At 41.4% G+C, this 13,468-nt stretch overlaps 1 protein-coding gene across 1 annotated transcript in view; it reads left to right on the forward strand.

Annotated features, from left to right (window-relative positions):
- Positions 1-13,468, forward strand: part of KIAA1549L (KIAA1549 like) — a 136,102-nt gene that overhangs the window by 63,589 nt on the left and 59,045 nt on the right. Inside the window, exons 5-10 of the mRNA XM_063159490.1 lie at positions 2,423-2,642; positions 4,157-4,290; positions 6,545-6,707; positions 9,593-9,652; positions 11,115-11,266; positions 12,657-12,828. Of these exons, the coding sequence (XP_063015560.1) occupies positions 2,423-2,642; positions 4,157-4,290; positions 6,545-6,707; positions 9,593-9,652; positions 11,115-11,266; positions 12,657-12,828 (901 nt within the window). The remainder of the gene's footprint in view (positions 1-2,422; positions 2,643-4,156; positions 4,291-6,544; positions 6,708-9,592; positions 9,653-11,114; positions 11,267-12,656; positions 12,829-13,468) is intronic.

The raw sequence follows: 13,468 nt of genomic DNA on the forward strand, positions 1-13,468 counted from the left end.
GTGCTCTGGGAAATGACTACTGACAGCAGTTTCCTCTTCCCCCTGCAGCTCAGGAGTGACTTCTGCTCAGGGGCAGCCAGGTGCTGCTGTGCTCAGCCTGGATCAATGGCAAGAGCATGGCTGTAAATGGGATGTGCAGTCAGTGCAGTCAGTCCGCTCTCTGCTCTGAAAACCCAGTACCTGACAGGTGCAATTTCACAGGAACCAGAATCCCAAGCAGGGAGAAAGCATGTTTTATTGAAAATAAATGGAGGTGATGTGTTCATCACTTTGCAGCTAAATTGCATGAACCTCTGCACTGCTGTGTGTGGGAGCAGGCTCGGGTGGGCTGCCAGAGCCCTTTTCCTTGAGACACAGCTTCCTCTGCTCTCAAGCTGGGGTTTGTGTGGGGTCCAAGCCTCTGGGAAGGAAAAAAGTAATTTTCCTCAAAACAGAGGTTATCCAAGTTGATTTTGGTCCTCACACTATATTGCTGCAAGTGTGGAGGATGTCCGTTGCTTTGGGAATTGTGTGCTCCTTGGCAGCAGTAATAAACACTGCCAGGTTTAGTCCCCTACCTTTCTACAAATTGAGAGAAGCTGCCCTCTTCTAACAGAGGAAACCAGCTAAAACTTAGTGAGGAGAACCAGTTCCAGGGCTAAAGCTTTTTGGAAAATACTGAATTTTGAGGTAAAACCCAGGTCATGATTTGAGTTTTGACTCAGTGTGTCCGTTCTTGTGGTTTGGCATTTCCACTCATATAGGTCTGCTCATAGACTTAACCATCTGGGACAGTACAGGAGGAGATAAGAGACAGCCCAATCAAATATTGGAAACTTTTGTCTTTCAAAAAGTCAGTGAAGTTTGAACACAGAGTGAGAGCTAGACGCTCTTTGTGTTTTTCCACGTATGTGTAAAATGTCCCTGTATCTGTGCATGGGTGAAGGGCCAGCCTGACCAGGAGCTTTGCAGCTGTGGTAGCAGTTCTGCACTCCTTTAATTTGGAGTCTATGCTGCATGGTCTGAGCCTAAAACTCTCTGAGCAGCTCTGCTAATACTGTGTCTGTTGTTATTGTACTGAGGATGGATGAATAAGGTGACACATGGACTCCAAAGTCTCAGAAGGCAAAATGCTATTTTATTAAAAACCACACACTTTTTGTAGACAGTTACAATACAGGTGGACCTGACTGGTCCTCAATCAACATCCCTCACACCATTGGCTAATTAGGCACACCACCATCTTGTAAATATCTTATGAGAAAAAAACACCAGCTGCAAAATGAAGAACTGTTTTAATTCCTTCTCTGAACTTTCCCAAAACTTCGAAGAGCAATTCCTTGGTAAGATTATCTGACTTTCTTCTCTGACTAGTTCTCAACATCCACACCATGTCTGATATGACGCTAACTGATCCCACAGGGTTTCTAGAGGATTGCAGGTTAAAAACCTTGCCAGGGACACATATTCAGGGTGAGAAACCCCATAAACCACTGTCATTGTTTAGTAAGAAATGACACAGAGTCGTCTTTACTTCTTTTATATGCTGTTTTATACACTGTTCTGATACAGGTGGACCTGATTGGTCATTCAACCAATCAATACATTTCACCTGATTGGCTAATTAACAAGACACCCCCATTTATAAACAATCTTATGAGAATAACAAGAAAACAGACATTAGGAAAACAACACCTGCAGGTTGTTTTTAATAATTGGATATCATTGTTTTTCTTCAACTCCCTAAAGTCTCCCAGGCTGATTCTGGGGAAACTTATCTAGTTTTCTCACTCTCTGACCAGGCTGTCACATCCACAAACAGCATCTGAACTGCTGGTTTCTCTGGGTCTGGATTGAAGGCACTTAAGACAACAGTTCATGTTCATACTCAGGGATTTATTATTTCTTACCAGTAAAACAGTCTCACAACCATGAGTTTGGCAGCTTTTTCATTAGCAAAGCACAAAATGGCTGTCTCTTGTTACAAGGTCTTTTAAGACTAAACTATCCAATTAAGAACTGACACCTAGATTATTTTCCCTTTTTACCCAATAACTAATCCTAAAGAGCTGCAATGGGGACTTTTCTGCCCAATTACAAAAAGCCACCCAAACCCATGAAGAAGAAGAAGCATGAAGAAGAAACCCAGGATGACACCCTGTGCCCTCCATCTTGCTTCCATCCACAATATACCAAAAATCCCAAAACCTCAATTTCTCACCAAGTGATACACCTACACTTCTCTCTGTAATCTATTTCACACTTTTGTGGATTCTAGTCTGTCTTGAAGTCTAGGAAACTTTCTCCATGAATAAGTGTCAAAGTCAGTGCTCCCCTGGGGGTCAGCACACCCCAGAAATATTCTCGGGGCCCTGGCTTTCCGCAAACTGCGAGCAAAATAATAAAAAAAAAATTAAAAACCATGCTGCCCTGTGTGTTTTAGGTTGAAATCCTGGAGCAGTCGAGTAACCTGACCGTGGGTTACTATGTCACACAAGGCAGGCTGGTTTTCACGCCGGCTGCCGTCGCCGAGAAGCTGCTGGCCTACGGCCTGGCCAACGCCACGGCTGACATGAAGCAGCACGTGCCACACCTGCAGGCCCTGGTGGCCCTGGCCCTGCCCTGGCAGCCCCTGCCCGCCTACCACTTCCAGCTGAAGACAGGTGAGTGAGGGAAACCTGCCTGGGCTGGGTGTGTGCCCGTGGTGCCCTCTCTGGGCAGGGGGGTGGCAGCAGGACAGGCTCTGCTGTGGGTTCAGGCGTCCTGTGGGCACCCCTGGGCTCGGCTCTGCTGCCAGAGCACTGCTGTGAGGGTGATGCCTTAGGGTATTAGCTTTTGTATTTTTTGTATATTTTTAACTCTGCAATTCCTTAGTGTACAACTCTGAACTCCATACAGAGTGTTAGCTACTGTTCTCCCAGTTTGGTCAGGCAAAACAATTCCTGTCCAGGCCTGGGAATCAGGGACACCTCTGTGGGCACCCCTGTGCTTGGCTCTGCTGCTAGGGAGCTGCTGTGAGGGTGATGCCTTAGGGTTTTAGCTTTTGTATTTTTTGTATATTTGTAACCCTGCAATTCTTTAGTGTGTAACTCTATAGAAAGTGTTAACTACCTCCCAGTTTGGTTGGGCAAAAAAATTCCTCTCAGGCCTGGGAATCAGGGACATCCCTGTGGGCACCGCCGAGCTTGGCTCTGCTGCCAGGGCTGTGGACGCTGCTGTGAGGGTGATGCCTTAGGGTATTAGCTTTTATATTTTTCATATATTTGTGACCCTGTAATTCTTTAGTGTGTAACTCTAAACTCTATATAGAGTGTTGCTACTGTTCTCCCAGATTGGTCAGGCAGAACAATTCCTCTCCAGGCCTGGGAATCAAGGACACCTCACTGTCTCAGACCCCAAGAGTGAGTTGGGGGCAGCAAACTTGGGGTAAATGGTTTCATTACCTGAAGCTGTAATTGGAAGATTAACCCCCAATATGCAAATGGACAAAACTTACAAAAGTATGAAACCCAAGACTTGTCATCCATGTTTTTGGGTGTAGCCCCTGAGGTGGGCTTTGTCTGCCTGAAATGTACCTGAAGGCCCTTCAATTTTTTTCCTTTAATTTTGTCTGGTTTTCGGTAGTCCCAAAAAAGCATCAAGGGAATATGGCAGTGCAGAGTAATTGTGGGGCACTGTAAGATTAGAAGAGGGCAGAGTGCTCTGAAATAATATCTTAAATGATAAAAAAATATTTCTTACATGTGTGCTTACAATATTTGTATACACATACTAACGGCAGTTACAAGTACATTTTTCCTAGAGTGAAAATAAACCAGAATGAGAATCAATATTATGATTGATTATATTTTGCAGGACCAGATGACCTGCAAGATTTAAGATTATAACTTGTTTTTAGAATGACTTTGATTATTGCCTGGCTCTGAGCTAGTATATGCACAGTGAAGAGGCCTTACCATCTTATATATCATTGCTGAAGCAATCTCCATTTGTTTGTGGAGAGTATCAGCTCTAATAATGCAATTTAATTCTTACATTTTGTCTTAATTAAGGCTAATTTAGTGCAGTTCCTGAAGTGGCATAATCTTCACCTGCTTAATGTGTAAATTGATCATTTTGTTCTTGGTGCTGCAACGAGAATACTTTGTCCAAATGCTAATGCCTTCCTTTTTTCCAGAGCTGCAGTTTGTGGGTCAAACAGACAACATTCAGTCGTGCAAATTTGTTCAGACCATGGAGCAGCGGCTCCAGAGAGCATTCCAGGATGCTGAAAGAAAGGTCTTAAACACCAGCAACAACTTAACTGTTCAGGTACAGTGTTGTGTACTTTGCTTGTTGCCAATCCCTCCTGGTTATTCTTTGCCAGGTGTATGTTTTATTCCAGCACAGTGCCTTTGCTAACCACTGTGGAAGGAAGTTTATGTTTTCATCTGCAATAAGATCGTTTATGCATTGCAGGAAAACTTACAGATGCATGATTTATAGAAGGCTTTTCATGAATTGGAGTTTTACTGCTTGCACTTCAGCCATATAAATGAAATTCCAACTATAAAAACACAGTCTTCCAAATTTATGTTTTTACTGAACATGTTATTCTGACACATTAGATGCTTTCAGTGAAGCTATTCAGGTATGGAAATGGTGCTAGGCGCAGTTTTTTTTGAGATCTGAAGTAATGGAATAGATTTCTTTCTCGTGGTATGCACTTCAGTTTCATACTCATGGGCACAAATTCACTACAAATTTTTACACACCTTTATATGTATAGTGGGCCAACACTCCTACATTCTATGCCACACTTTGGAACTAGAGAAATGATCTTCTGGGCAATATTATGATATCTTTTTGATTTTTGATAAAACTCTCTGTATGGATTGTGCTCCTCAGAAGGAGAAAATTTTGCTGTCAGGGCTCTGCTAATTATTTTTTGCTGTTTCTTGTGAGCTTGAGCTCAAAGTGGTGGAGCTCAGAGAGGCAGCAAAGCACAGGGCAAGAGAGGGCCTGCCAGGGATTATCAAGTTTCTCAGGGGAACTTCATGGTGCCTGATTTGCTTGTGGTGGAAGTAGTTTTATGAAGATCTCAAAAAGCACCTAAGCAATTTTGGAAAGAGTCCTAGGAGAAGGTAGTGGCTGTTTTTGTGGATATTGCCAATTTAAGGAGAGATAGGATAGAGGTCCTGGAGGCAACATATAGGCTGGGAAGTAAGAGGCTCAAGGGTGTGATCTTCATGATACATTTTTTTTGAAGTTATTCCAGTATCATGCTAAAGACTAAGTCCATGCAACAAAATACTCTATGAGAGTTTTAGATTAATTGAAAAGTGGGGAACAGTTCTGGAGCAGACAGAGCCAGTTCAGAAAAGGTATTGCTGCCTTAGGAGAGTAGAGGGAAGGTGGATAAAAGGCATAAAGCATCTTCCATGCAAGGAGAAATTAAATTGGCCATGGCTTTCCAGCCAGTAGTGAATCAGGAGTTGCCACTTGGAGTTTCCCATAACAGAACTACTCAAATTTAAATAAAAAGAAGCATCCTTTCACACAATGTGTATAAAGATGTCCAGATGTAACTGGAGGAAAAAAAAAGGAAATTACAAAAAACATTTGGCCAAAGATATAGAATAAAAAGTTATCAACCCTTTTTAAACCCAGGCATATTATTTATGGCTCTGACACAGCTATGGGATAATCTTACCATGTTGAGAGCCATTTATTTCTCTTGTCCTGTGCTAATTCTCCAACCCTCTGCTCCAGCCATTTGTAGGTGGACATTGGCTAGGTAGACTTTTGGTCTGACCTTGGGCTCTTCTGATGCTTCTTTTTGTATCACGGTTTCTTCTTTTTGTATCATGGTTTTTCTTTTAACTTGGTGATCCAAACCATAAAAATGGGGCATTTAAATAACATTTATGAATGCTGTCAAGCCTACCTATCAGTAGCCAAATAACCCCACCCCTCTTGCCCTTGGGCATAAGTTTTTCAAGAAAACATGTGAGTTTTGTTCCTGGTGTTGGAGAATCTCATCCAGTACTTGCTGAATGGAATTGGTCCTCAAAACATAGTAATCAGATTGGGGCTCAGCAAGAGACTGGCACTGAGCTAGAGTGGGGAGGAGCACAGAGATTCATATGATGTTAGGAACACAAAGATATGATATCCCTTAATTTCATATGAAAAATGTGTGGGTCTATAAACCAGCAGTAAGAAGGCAGCAAAGACAGCAAGATAAACAGCACGATTTGTCTGCATCAAGCACTGAATGGTTTTTCTGATAAGCCTCCTCTCCCTCATCCCACATTCCCTGGTAAAAACAGGGGAAAACATTTTCAGTCCTGGCTGCACCTTTTCTGCCTGCTGCTGTCCTCCAGGAACCCTGCAAGTGCTAAAGCAGGGATTAAAGTATCACACAAGTCAAGTTGGATGAGATGTAGCTAATCCATTCTTCAGGTGAACATTTCCCCAGTTTCTTTGCATTGCCTTGGTGGTTTTTTTTTTTTTTTTTTTTTTTTTTTTTTTTTTAATAATGAGCTGAACCACAGCAACACATTATGTTTTGCCTCTGTTTCAGATTTTGAACACCTCCAATGTCTCCCAAGCTGTCACTCTGTTTTATGTAGTGAAAAATCAAAGCACAACTCTAAATGGCACTATTTCCAGCAACCTTCTTAATCAGCTGTCAGCTGAGCTGGTGGGTTTCTACCTCACCTACCCACCTCTCACCATTGCTGAATGTAAGTATGTGCTTCCCACCATCAAGATTAGCCAGCACCAGAATTTGGCTTTGTTGTCAAGCTCAGGGATTGTAGGTAGCTTTTTCAGCTAACTTTTTAAACTGTATTTTGTTACAAAAGAAAGGGAGGGAGGGAGAATTATATTATTTTTTTCCCCTGGGTTCAGTGTTTATTTTGGCTTTTAGCAACACTAAAAAAGCAAAGGAAAAAACATATGTACTCTGTCATTAACAAAAAAATTTCCTGTGCTAGGTTACAAACAAAATAAAATTGTAGTTTTGTGAAAAGCAAAGCACAAAAGGTCCCAAAGTCTTAATTTCAGGAGTGCTTAGCACAGCACTAATTGAGCTTTAGCTTCAGCAAAGCCCTTTGCTTCAGGGGATTCCTCAGCCCTGGTGGTTGCTCCAGGGCTGGGATCAGGCTGTGACTGTGTATTTGGGTAGTGGGGTGAGCTCCACCTGTGCTTCTATTTTAAAAAGCTGTTGGTGCATTTGCTGAGACCTGCATCCTCAGTTTACCCGTGGTCTGAGCACTTTGGCATCAATGGTTTTCCTGAGTTCCAGTTCCTATGAAGGCTCTGAGGTACAAAGAGCTGGAGACAATTGTGTGGGCAGCCCGTGTGTGCATGTGCTCTCTGACTGCCTGCTGATTTCTTTAAAATGATTAAAGGGATAAGACGCTTGATTATGGGGAGTTCTGTTTAATCTGCTTGTTAATGTGATGTGTGATATTAAGCTTGCTGCAGACTGGATTCTGTATTTTCTGGGAGTGAGAAGAGACATGCTGGCTACATGCAGAAGCACACTGTTGGAAAGTGAGCACTGATGAAAACACAAATTACCTTTTTTTTTTTTTTTTGTCAATCCATTTTTTTTTTGCAAACAGCCCAACAGCAGGGAAATTACATGGTGCAGTTCACCAGTGACTTGCAGGTTGAGCTTTCTGTGGGATAAGTGGTCTCTTTGCTGTGAGGCAGTCAGGAATCACAGCTAGCTCAGGTGGCTGTGCAAATCTTTGGGAAAGGAGGTTTGGATGTCCTTCTTGAGGCGTTACCTATCAAATTACAATATTTGGAAACAAATAGGTGAAACTGCCCAGTAAGTTCTTGCACTGTGTTGGTACACTTCTGAATCTGACTTTGCATCACAGGGTAAGAGACACATACCATCTTCTAAAACCCTAAACTCTAAGTTTTTCACCGCATGATATTGCACACTTCCAGTCAAACTACACACCCATAATCCCAGTTCTATCATTTGAATTTGGAAGCCTTCTCCACAGCCTCAGGTCAAATACAGTGATCTCCTGGGGGTCAGAGTCTGTCCGCACAGTAAGTCTAAAATTCTCAGCATCCAGAGTTCTGACAGTGGGCTTGTGTTTTCATAAAGTCTTTCCACAGGCGAGGGAAGGCAGAGGGAGGGAGGCTGTTGGTAAAGGATGTGGTCATGGACCTAGAAGGGATGTCCCCCATTCCTCAATAGAGAGGCTCCTTTTTGATGGCTGGTGTGCAGGACATGTCTTCATGGGCCATCCAGGAGCTTTCAGGAGGAAGTTTTGGTGCTGGCTGTGCTCAGTTCAAGTGTTTGGCCTCCAAAATAGGCCTGTTGCATAGGAGGAGGACTGTGGTGCTTCTCAGGCAATACAAGCACATGCTTGGTAGTCAGGAGCTGTGCAAGCCATTTGTCACACAGCAAGTCTTGTGTGGTACTGCAGTTGTCTGCTGATCCCCACACATGATGAACAGACCTGATGAAGTCTTTAGCTAGTGTTTCTTTACCAACTAATGGCTTATATTTCCTTTTGGAGCTCTTGGTTTTATTCCCAGTGTAGCAGCTGCACTGCAAACTCATGAACTTAATGCACGCGCGGTGTTTACGGCTCCAGACTGAGAGCGTGTCTGGAAAATGTTTCCTTTGAAGAGTGTTTGATGCTTATTCATGTGGCAGTGTAGTTGTCTCAGTTTATCAAACAAATATTGAGGTTGTTCTCCAAGCATGTTATTTCCCAGTAGGCTCCTCCAGAGCCTTTGCAGGTCTGTCCTGGAAATGCACAGCTCAGGGCACGCAGTGAAATCCACCTCAAAAGCAGCTACTGTGTGTAATCAAATTCCTTACAATGTTTACTATTCTGAGCCACTTTGGGGTTTAAAAATCAAGGTGACTCAGTAGCAGCCTATCAACGTGCAGAGCATGGTTGTTTTCTGAATTAAGTTCCTGGTATTCATCAATTGAACAAACGCTGAGCTGTGGAATGAATTAGCAGCATATTGAGCTTTACAGCCTCGTGCACTTTGGAGATGGAGGAGCTAACAAAAGGCATCACAACAGCAAATATCAGTTTCTCACAGATGCAGATACATATGGTTGTAATACCTTAAGTGGTGCACAGTGAGAGAGCACCACACTCCAAGGTGTGCTCACAGTTTTGTTAGTCTCGTTTGCAGTCCATGTGGAGTCTGACCCTGGTATATTTTCATGTTATTTTAGGCTGAAACTATATTCTGGGTTACATAAGGATCAATCACAGAATCATCATGGAATCTCATCTGGTTTTCTGCAGGGCAGAAAGCAGCAGAGATGAATACAACACCTATTACCCATCTTTCTTGGTTCTGGGCATTCCTGGGCTTCATCCCAGACTCTGTCCCAGCCGTATTTTGGCAACAGGAGATATATGTTCTACTTTGTATGGCAGGGCTTCTTTTGTTTACACTTGGTGTTCTTTGTCAGACAGAAAAGAAATTGTAACCCTGAAAATTATGCTCTAGATCTCCTCTTGGGCCATGGTTCAATTTTGTTTACTGTTGTCAGGGTAGCCAGTTTTGGGATGCATAATGTGTAGGATGTTGGAATATTATGACAAAATTTAATCTTCTATTTTTAAAGCTTTGGAGTATCCAAACCTTGATGTCTCGGAATCAACTAGAGACTACTGGGTGATAACAGGTACTTTCTAATGTCCTTCCCTCCTCCAGGCACTCCAGGTAATAATTTTTAGTGCTCATTTGTATCAACACAGCAGTGCAGTAATTTTACACAGAATAAGTGGCTGCCCACTGAACCTGCCTTCAGCTGGGCAGATGCACTTACAGTCACTCTGTGGCATAAGTGATAGATCATCTTGAGCAGTGACATCTCCAGCAAGCAACACCCAGGTCAGAATTTACAGCACTTTGGTTGAAACAGTTCCGAGAGCAGCATTATTTTCCAAGAGTTTTGAGACACAAACAGACCATTTATTTATTTATTTATTTATTTATTTAATTAATATCCTGGGACATGGATTTAAATCTGAAATCAAAAAGGACACAGAGACATAACCCAGCAGCAGAGGTGAGGCGTTACACCAAGGAACTTTGTTATGATTTGCTGACTATCTGTGTGTAGAGATTTTTTGCATCTTTCACTTGAAGCTCTTAGGCTTCAAACCACTTCTTTTATCAAGTTATTTCACAGGTGCCACCTTCTCATGCACAATCATTTTGACTTCAGAAATGATAACTGGGCAAGAAAGAGATCCTTTCCCTCAGACATCTTTGAGTGATACCAAAGCCTTTCTAGCTGGTGTGTCTGTACCTGGAATTGTTTAATGCTCAGGAGAGCAAGAGCAAAGGGCTCTGACATGAAATAGGCTTGGTACCAGTTCCATCTTTTCATAAATTTAAAATAAAACATAAGTTTATGCAGAGATGATGATCTTCTGAAGGGAGTGGTGCAGCTCTTCCCAGTATGGAACCTGTGAACCTGATACTCCATTTCTTACCTCTGTGCACTTGCTGTGATGGATTATTATTGATATTACAATAGAAACTCTGTTTTCAAAAAGATCCTGTTGGTCCCAGAAGACTTTTTTGAAATAATGCTAAAAAACCCCATACATATGTATGAAATGAATCTGCATGTCATATCACTTTTTTTGAACTTTAGAATCCAGTGTCTTTTAAATCTTGCATTGATTTATACTTCAGATGCCTTCATTTATACTTCAGAAATGTTTATTGAGGTTTCAGTGCTTTTAGACAGGATATCTTGTTTGAGACTGTACAAAATTGAAACTTCAGAGCTCAAATCCTCAGGATAGAAACTAGTTAACAGGAGCATCTGGCAGTAAGCATAAATCTAGCAGCTCTCAAATAGGCTTGAACCTAATTTTTACATTGAAGATCAGAGTAGTAAACTGAAGGCCTAGAAATGGTATTTTGCTATCATCTGAGATGAGCTGTGCAGGGGCTGAAACAGAAGTGTATTATATCCTCACAGGGAATTACTGAGAGGGGATAACAGCGTCCAGGTGTTTCATTTCCAAGTTAGTCTGCACCTCCCTGTCCCAAACTGTCCCACAGACCACGTGTTACTTCTCCTGTGGGTGCATGAAGTGCTGATCTGTGTTTTTTCTGTGTTCCCACAGTGATCCAAGGGGTGGATATTGCTTTGCTGGGGCTCAACAACCAGAGCTTTGCCAGGCTGATGGAGCAGCGCTTGGCCCCGCTGTTCATGATGTCCCACCAGCAGGGAAGGCGCTTCAGACGTGCCACCACCGTGGGCAGCTACACTGTGCAGGTGCTCAGTGTGTGGAAAAAACGTGCTTGGCTTGCATCTGTCCTGCTTCAGTTCCTGTAAAAGACATGCCTAACTGAATTTCTAGGCTGAAATTTCCTGTATTTCTCATGGGTATCAATGCAGAATGCCTGGCACTGCTGATGGTGCCTTTTTTTGCAGCCAGCCATGTTGGCATGCCTGTCATCCTCCAGAAATCATCATTAGTTAATCAGTGTTCATAAATATTTTCTCTCTGGTTGCTATGAGGATTGGTACAAAGTACATATTTTAGCGTATTCAGCATAATGAAGAGTTCCAAGTTCTTTCTTCTTGATAAAAGTTTCCTAGGTAACTCAAAGCTAGAATTTCTTTTTTTTTCTCTTTTTGTTGGAAAAAAAATGTAAGAGGCAGCCTTTATTTATACAGGGTTAGTCATCAAATCATGTGGCCCCAGATCATGCTATGAAGTAGAGACTTGAGACTGAGTAATTTATTAATCATCTTTCTCTTATTTACAGCATTTTTCATTCAGTATTTTGAACTGATCATGTTTTGTTTTCTCACCATTAAGCCAAATGATGCTGTGGGCAATTAAAAGATTTCTTCTTCAATCTTCAAAAATTAGTTATTTTAAAAAAAATAATTAAATTGTTTTCCAAGAATTGTTTATTGTAAGGTATAAACCCAAGTAATTGCATTTCCCATTTGCCCACACAATTCTTTGTGTTGTTCCACTGAAAGAATTTAAAAGAAGGAACACATTTTACTTGCCAGAAGTGTGAACCTTTGTAAAATTTTTGTCCATAGCATAATGGAGAGGAATCATAAAACTCCTTTTTCTTCTCATCATTAGAAATATCTGACATTTTCTCCACTCTCAGAAAAGGTAGATGTACAATGGAAAAATTCTGCCAGTGTTCTGCAGAATAAAATGGGAAAAGCATGATTCCTTTGTTATCAACCTGGGACAAAAAAATAATAAGTATAGAAGGAAAATGGGAGGCTGTTTTTCAACTGCAATATGCCAATAAAGTAGAGTTTTCAGTATTAGAACAGATTATAAAAATTCCCCCTTTACAGAGGACTGTAATGTCTAAAAATTTGATCCTTTCCTCTTTGCTGCATGCTTTTCTTAGTGTAGGGTTTTACCTTAGGATTATGATTAATTTTTTTTTCAAGAAGAATTTTAGTTGTTTTTCTGACTGACTGATTTAATAGCCTGGGCTCTGAAGGGGAGGAACTCTGATCCTATGAGGATATTTGCATGGAGCTTATGCTTGTGGGCGGTCTTGAAGGTGCTCCCTGTGGACACTGCCTCCAAATAGCTTCTGGCAAGTTTTGCAGTGGTGTAACACAAACACAGCTTATTTCTCTTTCTCTCCTCAATTTATTTATTTTATTTCCCTTAAAGATGGTCAAAATTCAGCGTATTCCAGGACCCAAGGAGCCGGCTGAACTGACATATTACACTTTATACAACGGGAAGCCTTTGCTGGGCACTGCAGCTGCCAAAATTCTGAGTACAGTTGACTCGCAGAGGATGGCCTTGACCCTGGGCTATGTCATCCAAGTTCAAGCTGATCGTAAGAGTCCTTTCAAAAATTCCATACTTAACCATTGCTTTATTCCATGAACTGAGCACTATGCAAAGCCACAATTAATTCTGATGCTGACAAAACCATGACAGCACACACTAATGATGACTGGGGCAAAGTTGCTATTCATGTAACTTGGCCAAAAAATGTAAAATGTGGTGGCTGTTAAGATGTCCCTTATTTTTGACTTCATCAAAATAGTATAGATTCTTTCTATCTCAAAGGGATTATTATTTCCTTGAATAACAATTTTCACCAAGAAAACTACATGGTTGTTAAAAATATTTAGATACAAATCAGAAAAGTGAAGTAGAAAAGAGCTACTTGTGCATATGGGCAGTTTTCAGATTCAAGATAGGATAGTATCATTCAGAAAAATGTGGTCAAAAATACTCCATTCTTGAAAAGTAAAGTGTTTTCAAATTTCTCTTTCAAAACCTTCATCAGTTACTGAGTGATTGTGGACACAGGTTTCTTTAAATGGTTTTTTAGATATTCCTATATACTTGTCATAGTCATAAACCTGTGGTGAAGCTTGGAGTGTTTTTTTCATGCAGCTAACATAATGTGTAATGCTGACACAGGTTTCTTTAAATTTTTTTTTTTAGATATTCCTATAGATTTTTTT

Source organism: Melospiza melodia, chromosome 6 (assembly GCF_035770615.1).
Source record: "Melospiza melodia melodia isolate bMelMel2 chromosome 6, bMelMel2.pri, whole genome shotgun sequence".
In the NCBI taxonomy this organism is placed as follows: Eukaryota; Metazoa; Chordata; class Aves; order Passeriformes; family Passerellidae; genus Melospiza; species Melospiza melodia.